Source organism: Octopus bimaculoides, chromosome 3 (assembly GCF_046866305.1).
Source record: "Octopus bimaculoides isolate indiv1 chromosome 3, ASM4686630v1, whole genome shotgun sequence".
Taxonomy (NCBI): Eukaryota; Metazoa; Mollusca; class Cephalopoda; order Octopoda; family Octopodidae; genus Octopus; species Octopus bimaculoides.
In genome coordinates, this window is record NC_142930.1 from 48834279 (window position 1) to 48848774 (window position 14496).

Here is a 14496-nt window from a genome sequence, read left to right on the forward strand (position 1 = left end):
GGTGCAAGGTCTCAGCTAAATGGAAGTTGGCATGGTGGTAAAATAGTTTTGTAGATAGCACTAAAAGCTAATAGACAGACCTAGAAACAGTGGAAGAATAAGGGAAGCAAAAAGCAATACCAAGTAGCTAGAAGAGAGGCTATATGTCAGGTATACTTAGCAAGGGTGCAACAAAAACCTATAACATACATGATTGTTTGGAGTTTTTATGAGATAATGTGTTGTAATTGGTGCAAAGTACAAGTAAATGGCATACTCTGCACCAACATGTAATATTCTCCAGTTATGTAATACAGTGATGATGTAGTACAGCATATAAAGCCATAAAACTAAGTGACAGGCCCAGTTAGACTGGAAGAAAGTGGAGAGCAGGGAGCAATATTAGGTTGCAAAAAGAGCTGGTGTACATGGTATGGATAGAAACTGAATGTAATGTTCTACAATGAAAAAAAAAATCAGATATGAGATGTTTTAGATGGCAAGACAGTGTATCAGTAGGAATCAGACTTTATTGGAAAAATACGTTTGAAATGATAGTGGCATACTTTCCTTCACTTGGAGATGTTACTATGATATATTGCTGAATGAGGAAAATACATGGAAGTGAGGTAACTTTCCAAGTAGATGCAACAGTGGGACCAACTCTGAGAGTTTACTGTGCAATTAAGGATCTCATGGCAGAAGAAGCTGCTAGAGTATCAGTGATAATTGCAGAAATGCTGAAAATATCTAGCAAAGTAAGGAGCGTGCTCTACTAAAATGCATAGTCAATTGACATTCCTAGAAAGTGGCAGCCACAGATGTCTCATATTGATGGACTAAGTTATGAAAGTAAGAAATCTATAGCACAATTGATTAGGAAAAGAAGTGAGTTGAGATGCAGTTTGGGTTTGTGTGTAACGGAGTACCACTAATACTCTATTGTGAAACAACTACACGAGAAGTTCTTTGTAAATAGCAAATCACTATACCAAGTATAATTTGATGTGAAGGCTGTTCATTTAGTACAATGCTTTACAAACTGGTATGTGTTTAGAAAATGGGATATTGTTAAATAGTTTGTGAGATCTGTGCGAATCTTGTACTGAGGTACCATCTGCAAAATGAGAGTTAACAAGTACAGTGAGGAATTTAACATACAGGTAGGTGTCCATCAAGGGTCAGTTCTCAACAGTCTCCTGTTTATTGTAGTTCTCCACACTGTTACAAAAGTGTGTAAGACCAGCTGTCCAAGGGAACTTCCTATATATATTAATGACTAAGTTTCCATATCTGAATCTGTGAAAGATCTTGAGAATTGAGAGCATAGAATTGGGAGGCCTTGAGTAAATCTGGTTAAAACAGAAGTTTTAGTAGGAAAGATGACAGGACTCAACTGCCTTTTTAGGAAGTAGCCTTTCTGGTTTTGCAGAAACAAAACTGTCAGGAATAACATATAGTGTACTTATTGTTAACCGTGGGCAGACAAGGGATATAGTGGATCACTAGGAAGCTGACAGAAAAGGAAATCTTCATATGTAGGAGATGCACAGTTGTTGGCAGTAAGAACATTTATGAAATATATTCTTTCAAATGTTATTTAAGTCATTAGAATGTGTTACCTTGGTAACCCGGTTAACAGTGGCAGAGGGTGCAAAAGCTGGAAAGAAATGAGGTGAGTGTGTACTACTGGATGTCTTGCATTAGTGTGCATGAATGAAGGAACACAAAGGAAAAGTGAGAAGAACTGAATATAAAAGGAATCGGATTTAGGATGTAAGAGAAGATACTGCATAAATATGGCAGATGAGAGTTTACTTAAGCCTTTTGTTATTGTATTTATTTTGAAATGCTCTGTGTTTCTTTCAATTACTTTAAACATAACAAAGAATTTAGTAAAATAACTTAGTTATCATTCAGTTAGTGTTAGGAACATAAATTGTGACTAAGGTTTGGTGGAAGATTTTAATTCAAAACTTGTGAAAACAAGACATTTGTAGCCAGAGCCAGTTTCAGCCAGGTTGATAATGAAAGGGTTAAGATGTGGCCAGCTGGAGGGAACCTGCAGAAGAGGAAGACCATGGAAGATATATGGAAAGAAGTGGTGAAATCTTATCTCAAGGGGTTGAACCTCAAAAAGGAAATAAGGGATTACAAGTAGTGAGATACCATGTTGGAGAAGACTCATCGAGCCCATGTAAGCATGAGAAAATGAACATAGAAATAAAAATAAATATATTAATCAAAATACATAAACATTAAAGTTAAAAAGCAAAAATATAGAAATAAAATATAAATGACTGTATGAATTAGAATAAGATGTAAAAAATCAGTATTTAAAAATTCCCTGCTGCCTTTCCTCTTATTTTATTTCATATTCTCTTCTCTTTTATGGTTTTCTTTCTAGCTGAAGTATTCTAAAAGTAAAGCTGGTATTTTCTCTATTGCCTTTGAAGTTGGTGGTGTATTAGGAAGTGCTTTGATTGGTTTTGTCATGGACAGGTGGGTTGCAAGTAATTTTTATTTCTTCATATTGTACTTAGCTGTATTATTCAACTGCTGTATATGCTTAATATTGTAATTAACAGATGCTCAGATAAATAACATGTATAACTTGAGTCTGGGAAGTACATTCTTCCATCTGTGCATTTATACATGTGTACTCAAACTGAGACAGTGTGTACAGACATACATGTGTACACAAACCCAGAGAAACGTGTGCACAATCTCAGACAATCATGTAAGCAAACACAGACATACATGTGTACATAGACACATGAGCTAACAAACGACCTTGCCAGAAATAACAAACATATTTTCTTCAAATCACACCCTACCATCTCAAAAGTGGAAAAGAGGTATTGAGCAATGTAGTCCCAAATGGTCACAGCCAGAATATCTTTGATCATAAGCCTGCTTCATCAGAGCTGATTTGGTGCTAAACAGCAACAACATCAATAATAGAGATACATGTGTGCTGTTATACATAGGTACATATGCTGATTTGAAATTGCCTTAAAATTTAGATCTGAAAATACTATATGATTAAATAATCAAAGAAGAAACAGTGACCACAACTTTTACACACCCATCTAAACTAGCGATATGATTGCAGTTGATGTTCAGTTTGAACTTCTGTACCGTGGTGTTAGTAGGGAAAAATGTGTGTACAGTAAAATCTGGAATTGAACAGAATGTTTATTACAAGTTTTGAGTAGGGCTGACAAGTGAAAGAGACAGGCATTTCATGTGGGTTGAAGAAAGAAGTGGGCAACCACCACAACAATTGTAAAATGGATAAAAAAAAAGTGTTAGTCAGTGGTTGTTGTTTACCCCAGGATCAATCCTGATTGAGTGACCTCTGATTAAAGCCTTTACAGCCATCTTTTCATGTTATCTTCGGTCTATCTTATCTAATCATTAGATAACATAGACCTATGATAACCTGAAAAGAACACATTAGATTCTAATGCGTTCTTTCTCTCTTTGAGATTGTAGGGTGTGGTTTGTAGGAAATTGTTGAACCATAACATTACACTACCATGCCTGTCCCAGGTTACTGGTTGTCGCTTGATATTTCTTATCTAACCGATATCAAAGGAACTATGATGACAGTGATGATGATGATGATAATAATAATAATAATTAATTTGTTTATTGGTCACAAGGGCTTACATAAAATTACATCAAAACACATACAACAACAGAAACAGGACGATGCAATGGGTTTTACAACATGTAAACAATATATGTAATGATTAAAAATTAAACAATTTAAAACTCCCAATAGAGGAGGCGCTTTAAGGACCTCGTGGAAAAACCCACAAAAGCCACAGGTACCTGAACAACAGAGCAAGAGCCCTTCTTTGGTTTACAGGTGCATGCTCAGAATTGGTCCTTTCACACTGGCCATTCTTCCAATATTCACCCACCTTTCAACAAACTTGCTATAAGGCAACACTTCACTCTCCACCTTCAACTTCCTTTTCAAGTGAAACTTGAAAAAGTTGATCAGGGCTTGGTCAAACAGGAAAGTGCCTGTCTTTAGCCCTTTCAAACGGGTCCACCATACTACCTCTTTCGCTACAGCCACTAGACAAATAAAAATTGCCTTCTCCTCCCGGCCAAAAGAGAGCAGTGGAGCAATCTTCACAATGGATTCAGCTGATAGCTGGATCCATCCTACATGCGACAGCAGGTGTTCGACATAAACACACAGATCAGCAATACTTGGGCACTGGACTAGGGCAAACAGAATGGTTTCATCGTTCTGGACGCACCTCCGAATTGAAAGTGGAAATGGCAAGACTGTATGGAATGCAGTAATGTAAAAATGATACCAATGGTGATCAGAGCATTGGGTTCAATCCCATTGAAACTTCAAGACTTCTTAAGGCAACTGGAAATCCCATGCAAGATTGATGTCTTGCAAAAAGCAGCCTTATTGGGTACAGCACACATCTTAAGGAAAGTATTATCTATCTGGGGTCCTTGTTGTGACTTAACAGATGACTAAAGAATCCGGTGCATTTTTACCTACACTGTGTTACGAAGGAATAATAATAATAATGGTTTCAAATTTTTTAAACAAGGCCAGCAGTTTTGGGGGAGAGGCTAAGTCGATTAAATCGGCCCCAGTATTCAACTGGTGTTTATTTTATTGACTCTGAAAGGATGAAAAGCAAAGTTGACTCCTGCATTTGAACCCAGAACATAAAGACAGGAAAAGTGCCGCTAAACATTTTGCCCATCATGCTCATCATGCCAGTTTTCCACCTTAATAATAATAATAATAATAATAGAAAGAAAGAAAAGAAAAATATGTTCTTTCACTCCCTGATAATAGCTTTAATGTTGATCCAATATTAATATTTTTAATTCTTTTCTTTGTTTTCTGTAGATTTTTCTCCAAAGGACCTCTTTTTGGAACAGGAATCTCAGTTCTATTGAGTGCAATCAGTCTTCTCATGTTTAGTTGGACCAGCCATTGGGGTGTATATTTCAACAATATTTTCATGTTCCTTGCTGGTGCATTCAACTGTGGCCCTGATTCAATATTAGGTCAGTTTGTTTCTACTTAATTCTGAATGAATATTGTTGTAGTGTGGAAGACTCATTTATTCTTATGCTCTTATCATAGTGATACAAACAATAGACTGCAAAAGGGGCAACGTGGCTGAATATTTAAAGAGTGAAAAAACTATCTCAGCAGTTGGTTGTAAGTTCAGAGAGGTTTCTTTCAGTTTCCCTTAACCAGATTCACTCACAAAGCTTTGGCTGACCCAGGGTTAAAGTAAAATACACTTATCCTGGGTATTACAAGAGGGTACTGAAAAGTTTCTGGCTTTGGGTTAAAGAAAATATAGGAGGATCAGATTTCATTCAACATATTCCCCTCTCAGATTCACGTGTTTATTGCAGCAGTCCTTCAGTTTTTCTAAACCATGTAAAAGAACTTGGAAGGTTGGCCCTCAACCAGGCCTTTTGCAAATACCCTTAAAGCCAGGAACTTTTCAGCACCCCCTTGTATCTAGTGGAATTGAACATAAAACTAGGTGTTTGAGAAGCAAACTTTTTAACCACTCAACCACATTGATATTACATTATGTTTATTATGTTTCTGCGTCACTTCAGTTCACATACCAGTTTATCTGGCGATGTTGCCTGAAGTAGACTGGCATCCTGTCCAAGAGAGGATGCTTCACTTTATAAAATTGGGGCCAAGTTTCAGCTCTGATTTGCATTTCTTGGGAAGAAAAATATTCTGATATAAAAAAGAAAAAATCAAACATTAATTACTTCTTTAGGGCTGCCAGGGGCCATATATTGTATACTGATATACATTTCATATACATTGTATGTATTTTCAAAATATATTGATTTGATTATCACAACTGGAATGGTAAAGTGTTCTTTCCTTTTATAGTGGGTTATTGAAATATGGATAATAGTTTAAGAAGTATAGAAATGTACATCATCATCATCATCATCATATCATCATCATCATCACCACCACCACCACCATCATCATCATTTAAAGTCCGCTTTTTCCAAGATTGTATTGGTCAGACAGAATTTGTTGCAACAGATTTTCTACGGCTGGATGCCCTCCCTGTTGCTAATCCTCACCTGTTTCCAAGCAAGGTAATACTTTCCCCTACCTGGACATATTTTTCATGGGAGACTGGAAACAAGCAATCTCGCTTATGATGATGATGATTTATAACCATTACATGATATCTAGACAAGGATACACATATAGAGGGAACTTGTGGAAAGAAGACATGGGACAAGGTAGTGAAATATGATCTTTGGTTGTTGAGCTTCGCGGAGGCAATGACAAGTGACCAAGACTTCTGGCGATTTGCTGTACTTAGGAAGACTCATCAAGCTAAGTGAATCACCAACATTGTCAGTGACACATAAAAGACATCCATGCCGGTGCCAGTGACTTGTAAAAAAGAAACACCTAGTACACTTTGTAAAGTGGTTGGCGTTAGGAAGAGCATCCAGCCATAGAAACCAAGCCAAAACAGACCACTAGAGCCTAGTGCAGCTCTCTGGCTTACCAGCTCAAGTCAAACCATCTAACCTATGCTAGCATGGAAAACAGATGTTAACCCTTTAGCATTTAAACTGGCCATATCTGGCCAAAATATTCCACCTGTTTTATGTTCAAATTAGCTAGATCTGGCTTCTCACACCAACACTACAATGTTATTCTAAATATAAGCAATCACATTATTAAAACCTCAGACAAAGAAGACAATGCAAGATTAATTCAAAACAGTGTGAATAAATATTACATTTGACAGAATAATCTAAATCCTGAAGGGTTAAAGCTGACGACGATGATGATGATGATATGCTATGCGCTTCTTTCAGTTTCTGTTTACCAGATCTGCTCACAAGGCTATGGTCAGCCTAGGGCAATAGTAGAAGACATTTATCTAATGTCCCATGCATTCACTACACTCTTGGAGTGGTTGGCATTAGGAAGGGCATCCAGCCATAGAAACCATGCCAAATCAGATTAGAACCTGGTGCAGCTCCTCAGCTAACCAGTTTTCAGTCAAACTGTCCAACCCATGCTAGCATGGAAAACAGACGTTAAATGATGATGATGATGATGATGAAAGTAAAATTTTTTTTCAGTTACCCTTAAAATACTACTGTGGACCCAATATGCTATTTTGCTTACATGGACTCTCAGGTGTCACATGGACCCTTGTTGAGAACCACTGGTTTAAACATGTATATATATATATATATATCATCTTTGTCCCAGGAGCCGCTGTACCGTCAAGGATTGGAGAACTAAATGGTCGCAATGCTGGAGCTGCTGTTGTAGGTTTTGTTAATGGTAAGCACCAACATCTTGCTTTAATTCTATCTTCTTTTTAATTAGATTCTAATTAATTCTATAGTAGTTGTCTGCAAAAGCTCCTTGTTTTCACAGTTAATTCAAAGTTAGGTCTAGCAGTATACTAGGACTAGATATAGTTTACAAAAGTATAGATGGGATATTGTTAATGGTAGTACTGTAATTGTAAATTTTACACTATATTATTTGTTGTTATATGAAACTATAAAGGTGGTGAGTTAACAGACAAAATGCTTGGCAGCATGTTCTGAGTTCAAATTTCACTTAAGTTGACTTTATCTCTCATCCTTTTGGGGTTGGTGAAATAAGTATTAGTTGAGCATTGGGGTTGATGTAGTCAACTAGCCCCCCCCCCCAAAAAAAAAATTAAAGGTTTTGTGCCTATAGCAGATAGGATTACTATACCAAACTATTTACTATTACAATAAAAGATTTAGGATCTTTAATATAGACAGGAGGGGTACTTAAGTGTTAAAATGACAATTGTTTTGTACAATACCCAACCATCCAAATATGCAAATCATTTTGCCAGTGTGGAAATAAGGTTATAAGACAGAAGTAAACACATACACAAAACAATTACAGAAGAAATGACAATGATACTGTATTGCAAGAGATTAAAGTTGAATAAAATTTTGTTAAAAATGAGTATTGAATTAACCTTTTGGAGAAAAAGACTATTGATACTTCTGCATTGAAGAAGATGGGATCATTTTTGATAGATACAATACAATTAAGAGCATTACTAATAAGAATTTTGTGCAAAAAAACATTTCATTTTTAGTAGATATAGGAAAAAATATTTTTGAGCCAGTCAGTCTATTTTTGTTTTTTGTTGTTTTTTTCTTTGGTTCAAAATGTGGATGGTTGTTTTTTTTTTTATTTCATACATAAGATTGTGATTGTCATATGTTGCAGTAAAATTGAAATAGATCTTGTTTCCTTTGGTTGCTTTATTGTTTCTACTGTTGTTAATGGGAAGTTTATAGCTATGCAGGTAGACAAGAACTGGTTACATACTTTTCCAGGTAGCATCACATAAAGGCTGGAGTTAGGTTAGAACTATTGAAATTAGGATTAATGATACTTTAGCCTCATTTACAACCTGTCTGTTTTACATATTGTAGATTTTCTTGTTAATGCATCTGCAATTAAAAATGACTAGTTATAAAGGAAGCTATATCTGTTAAAATTGTTTTGTGGTTTCATTTACTGTACACTTCAAGGAGCTGATTTGATTGGATAGCAGACCATCAGTTAAAGGGTTGGCAGTTCATGTCTTGCCACTGGTACTGAGCTGCATTAATAAACAAGATATCTAAATTTTAGTGATCCAGTTCACCCCAATATAAACTGGCAGGGTAACTGTTATAAGTGGATAAATTGACAAATTGAAAGCAAAATATTTTGTTGACTTACACACCTATTACAACTCTCAAGGTTCAGCAATTTGTAATAGGCCAGTGTCTTAACATCATAGAGCTTTACCTTGTATTTATTTAATGCTATGAAAATTAGAATTAAGAGCTGGCCCAGTGCAACTCTATGTTGTGTGAAAGGATTAACTTTTATCACAGAGTCCTACTCTAATGGACTCCTTAGTTATTGACTCATTAACCTTTTCACTTCAAAATTAAAGTTTATGGTCATTCTAGTAATGATGTTAAATATCTTCCAAAAAATAGAATTGGTATTTTCTGAAAGTCACATTACCTCAATAAACTTGATATTTCTTAGCAAAATGTAGTTTCAAGCATGACATTTCTCAACAAAAGATAGATTCATATATAAAACTGCTTTCTATAGTAAAAGAGTAAGAAAATTTTGAGTGGATATATCTGATTTTTTGCAGTTAACCAATCATGTTGAATTCCATGAGTTGTAATAAAGGTTCATCAGAATATTTTGAGGCAAATTATTACTAGAGTAGTGTGATATCTGTTGAATAAAGACCCTCAGTAACTATCCTACTATCCGCATTAGGTTTCAATTGAAACATGATGTTGATCAATCCATGGTACATCAGATTAATTCTTTAGAATATTCTGACTGGTAAAGGTTTCTGTGTTCAGCCCTAATCCAAGAAGATATATGAAGTAAAAGCATATCCAACAACAAAACTAAACACTGGGCTATATGAGGACTAGTTCTGGACTGTATGGCAGACATCAGTTCAGTAAATTTTGAACAAATAACTGGATAATGCCACTGTAACATGGGAAGAAGAGAGTTCTGTTGTTTCAAGGTAGGGCCCTGTAGTAAGGACTGTGAGCTTCACAGAGGAGATTATGAAAGACAAGACTGTCCAGATCCTGAAATATTAGTACTATCATTGCTGTCATCACTGCTATAACCATCATCTCTACCATCAGCACCACTTTATCATCACTGTTACTCCTATCAGTAACATTACACTGGGGAACACATGTTTTATTGAATGATATCTGACACTTGATTACAAGTAATTTGGGTGTGCTGAATACAAATTTCAACTTGGCCCTGATTTCTATCAAGTCCTGATTCTTATCAACAGCCTATGTGCCATTTTCCAGATTTTTCCAATTAGGACTAAAAAATTAAGTCATGTGTTCAAATTTATTTTCCAGTTTTAGGCGTAGGAGTGGTTGTGTGGTAAGTAGCTTGCTTACCAACCACATGGTTCCAGGTTCAGTCCCACTGCGTGGCACCTTGGGCAAGTGTCTTCTACTATAGCCTCGGGCCGACCAAAGCCTTGTGAGTGGATTTGGTAGACGGAAACTGAAAGAAGCCCGTCGTATATATGTATATATACATATGTGTTTGTGTGTGTATATGTTTGCGTGTCTGTGTTTGTCCCCCCAACATTGCTTGACAACCAATGCTGGTGTGTTTACGTCCCTATAACTTAGCGGTTTGGCAAAAGAGATCGATAGAATAAGTACTAGGCTTACAAAGAATAAGTCCTGGGGTTGATTTGCTTGACTAAAGGCGGTGCTCCAGCATGGCCACAGTCAAATGACTGAAACAAGTAAAAGAGTAAAGAGTTTCATGAATACAAGCAGTTCAAATTACTGTAAACTTACATTATAATGATAGAAATGACTTACAATAAAAAAAAAAAAAGAGATATGAAGCTTTCACTCTGGCAAAAATTTTCTCTTATAAGACTCTCTAGCATATTTGCATGTTGATGGCAGGTCTCTTTTCAAGCACCAACAGTAATCAGCCATCATGTGAGAATCCCAGTGTCCTTGGTACCATTCTTCCATAATTTTGATATCTTGGTGGAATCTCTCCCCTTGATTGTCACTTACAGCACCTAAATTACTTGGAAATTGGTCAAGATGGCTATTCAGAAAATGTATTTTTATGCTCATATTACAACCTACCTCTTTGTAGATCCTTAATAAGTTTTTTATACGATTGTTGAACAACAACATTTTGATACTATTTCCCATTCTGGCATGTGTTAGACATTCCAATCTATTATCATCCCTTCTGCAAACCCTACCATCATAGAATTTTACCTCCTCACCAATTTTTCACATCTTCTTGGTTTAATTTACATTACATAACATAAATTAGCATTAACCCTTTTGCTGTGGAGATTAGCTATATTCATTCAAAATTTCATTGCCCATAACTATGTAATGCAGTTTTATATACCAATCTATCTTTTGTTGAGGAATGTCGTGTTTGAAACAATTTTTTTGTTGAGATATATCAAGTTTGTAGCAATGTGGCTTTCAGAAAATACCAATTCCATTCATTACTGGAATGACCTTGAAATTTAATTTTGCACTTAAGTTAAAAGAAATAGATGAAGGCCAGAGTCTAGTCTATGTTTGCTAATTTAATTCTAACTTACATCTGAGATATATAAATGTTATAATCAATTGACTTATTTTTACTTCCAGGCTTTGGTAGCATTGGTACTGTGATAGAAGGACCAATCATTGGTATTGCATCAACAATGTATGGCTGGTCAGGAATGTTCTATCTAATGATTGCATTGTCTTTGATAGGAACTTTTACTGTGTTTAAAGCAGCCTATACACAGAAAACTATAGACACACACAATGCTGTCTTCCAAGAAGTGTAACATTTCTGTAGAAAGAACAGTTTTTGTTTGAAATATTTTTAAAATTGAGTGATAGTTTTCACTCAAAACCCATTTAAATATGGTTTTCTGCTATATTGGTACCTTTGAGTACAGTGATAGCATTTTTTACAGGTATATGTTTGCTTAAGTGATCATTATGGAACCAAGAACTGTATTTATTTATGGGTGCTCTTCACAGTTTGATTACCAACTGTTACTTAATGTAAGACTGTCAGGTGTTTGCATTACATATCACCTGTGGACATTTTGTCCTCATATAAATACTGTGAATAACTGATAACATTTAATCTTTCATGAATACATTAATTTTATAACATAGATATTTATGACTTTGAACTGACTGTGAAATATATCCTGTGGAAGCATATCAAATCTCACTAGTCCATGTATATATTTTATGTCCACTGTAGATAACCTATTTGGACAGTTCATCTGTGACTATATTTCATAATAGTTTTTATCTATTATTATTATTATTATTATTATTATAAATTATTAGTCTCAATTTGCTTTTACTCAGAAAAATTACAATTTATAACATCTTCCTCTAGTTAAAAAGATGTTTTCCTGAAGTTTTCAATGCAAGTTCAATGCGGTTTAGAGTAAATGAGTATTGGGAATAAATGTTTTTAGAAATAATCGTTTATATAGAAGATAAGAAAGATCCCAGTAATACTTACATATGTGGTATTCATCTTGCACACTAACATGTAGGATAAATGCAGTCAGCAACTTAACTGTTGTCCTTAAGATATGTTATTTATCTTTTATGTATTGGAATTTTTACATTTGATCTTTGTTTTTTATCAAGTAATGGCTAATCAGCATTATTCATCTCAGTGGTATTTTGAAATGTGTGATGCAAAGCCTTTTCATGAGACTATTTCTTTTGTAAGTAGTAATAAAGGGCTGTAGCTAAAAATCTGACCCCTATAGTATTGGAAACTGACTTGTACTGTGTTCATCATTTAGTAAATGTTATTATTTTAAACAGATCTAATTTTTTATGGTTCTTAAAAAAGTTAAACCATCAAATGGACTGGATAATTGTAACCATTTTTCAATTGTCTAGCATCATGTATTTATTTACAGGCTTCTACTATCAGAAAAGTATTTTCTAAAAGTTTGATCATAGTAAATATCACAGTAACTTTTATCACCTGTGCATACAAATTTGATGTTTTGGGTCAGTTAAAGGATTTAAAATGAAAGTGGGATTTATTGTCTTGCCAAAATATCACTGGGAATGAAGGGTACATTTTATTGATGTCAGATTGCAGAATATAAAAAAAAAATTAAGTAGAATAGATGAATTGTGACAACAAAATCAATCCACTTCTGGGACTTGACATAATTTATATTGAATTTGTGAAGAAAAATAGTATTCTTTGATTTTTTTTTAAAACATTGAATAAATATTTATTTTTGGATCTAAGGTCTTGTATTTGCTTTTTATTATTTTATTACTGGCATTATTTCATAATCAAGTTGTGCTGCTTAGTAACAAAGAACTTTCAATGAATGTTGTTGTAAATATATGGATATCCTTTATACTTCAAGTTTTGAAAGCTTTTTCTTCTTATCTGTACATCAAAACATGCACAAACACACATACTATGAATGCCTCACAACACAACATGGTTATGTAATTTACAATAGCACCACTTCATTCCAGATTTAGTCTTGCTTTGCAACATCTTGGGCATGTGTTTTCTACCATAAACTTTATTTGATAAATAGCACGAGCAGAATTTGGCATACAGTAACTGTACAAAAAATAAGGTGTCATAGATATGTATATTAATATTTAGCAGAAGTAACAGAGTGACTCAAAGACTGAGAGTTTTGTGTATTGGTACTTAGCAAACATTGGCATTTATTTGATAAGTGCCAGCACACAAAACTCTTGACCCTTGAGTTACTCTGTTGTTTCTGCTAAATATTAATAAAAATATACATATACTCATAATTTTAAGTTCTATTTTTCCTGTTTGCATCACCATACCTATATATTTATATACAGGGTGTGTAAGGTATTTCAGGACATAATTTTTTGGGGGATCATTGTTGCATTTTTTGCTAACTCTGTATAATCTTTGTTTCAGTCTCTTCATTGTAATGACTATTGAATGGTATGCCCGGAAGAACAACTGGCCTTAGTGTGACGTGGTGTGTTTACGTGAAAGAATATCTATAAGGTTTATCATCTGACATTATTTTTTTGACAGCTAGGTAGAATCAGTTTTAGAACATGGTTCTGTTGATCAGAATTTGAAGAAGTCTTTCATAGTTACAGAATGACAAACAGCTTGTGACTTGAATTTTTAGCAACAAGTACGAGACTCTTCCAATCTTTGATAATCTTGGATACTGATGTAATTTTTTGTACTTTAGATATGTAAGTTTGTCAAAAACATGCCTGTCCCATTTGTTTTAAAATTTTGCTGGCATGTATATTTTCCTTTGTTAATAATATTTTCTAGTAGAACTGGAAAACTAGTTTGCACTTTCACTCGCACACTACCCCCTTTACCTATTTGCTATACAATTTGGAATGTTTCTTAAAACATCACATATACACATACATATACACACACACATACACACACACATACACACACACACACACACACACACACACACACACAAATATATATATATGAAAATGAGCATTGAATGGTTAGTATCTTTCTTCATTGTTGATTTAGTCTGGCTTTATTGTACTAAATTAAAAAAAAGAAGAGACTAAAACTCAGTAAGAGAGACATACACTTTATGATTTGTTTTTTCTTTTAAGCTGTTAGATCAGGTTATGAAAGTTACAGAGAGGGTCATAGCCCAACTAATTAGGGAGCGAATCAATTTAGATGAGATGCAGTTTGGGTTCGTGCCAGGTAAAAGCACTACTGATGCCTTATTTCTAGTGAGACAGTTGCAGGAGAAATACCTAGCTAAGGATAAACCTCTGTACCTGGCTTTCGTTGACATGGAGAAAGCCTTTGACAGGGTCCCCCGATCCCTTATCTGGTGG

At 34.7% G+C, this 14496-nt stretch overlaps 1 protein-coding gene across 1 annotated transcript in view; it reads left to right on the forward strand.

Annotated features, from left to right (window-relative positions):
* LOC106876644 (sugar phosphate exchanger 3) overlaps positions 1 to 12900 on the forward strand; it is a 43517-nt gene extending 30617 nt beyond the window's left edge. Inside the window, exons 10-13 of the mRNA XM_014925259.3 lie at positions 2387 to 2481; positions 4880 to 5040; positions 7268 to 7342; positions 11260 to 12900. Coding sequence (XP_014780745.1) covers positions 2387 to 2481; positions 4880 to 5040; positions 7268 to 7342; positions 11260 to 11444 — 516 coding nt within the window. The 3' untranslated portion in view covers positions 11445 to 12900. The remainder of the gene's footprint in view (positions 1 to 2386; positions 2482 to 4879; positions 5041 to 7267; positions 7343 to 11259) is intronic.
* The last annotated feature ends 1596 nt before the right edge of the window (positions 12901 to 14496 follow it).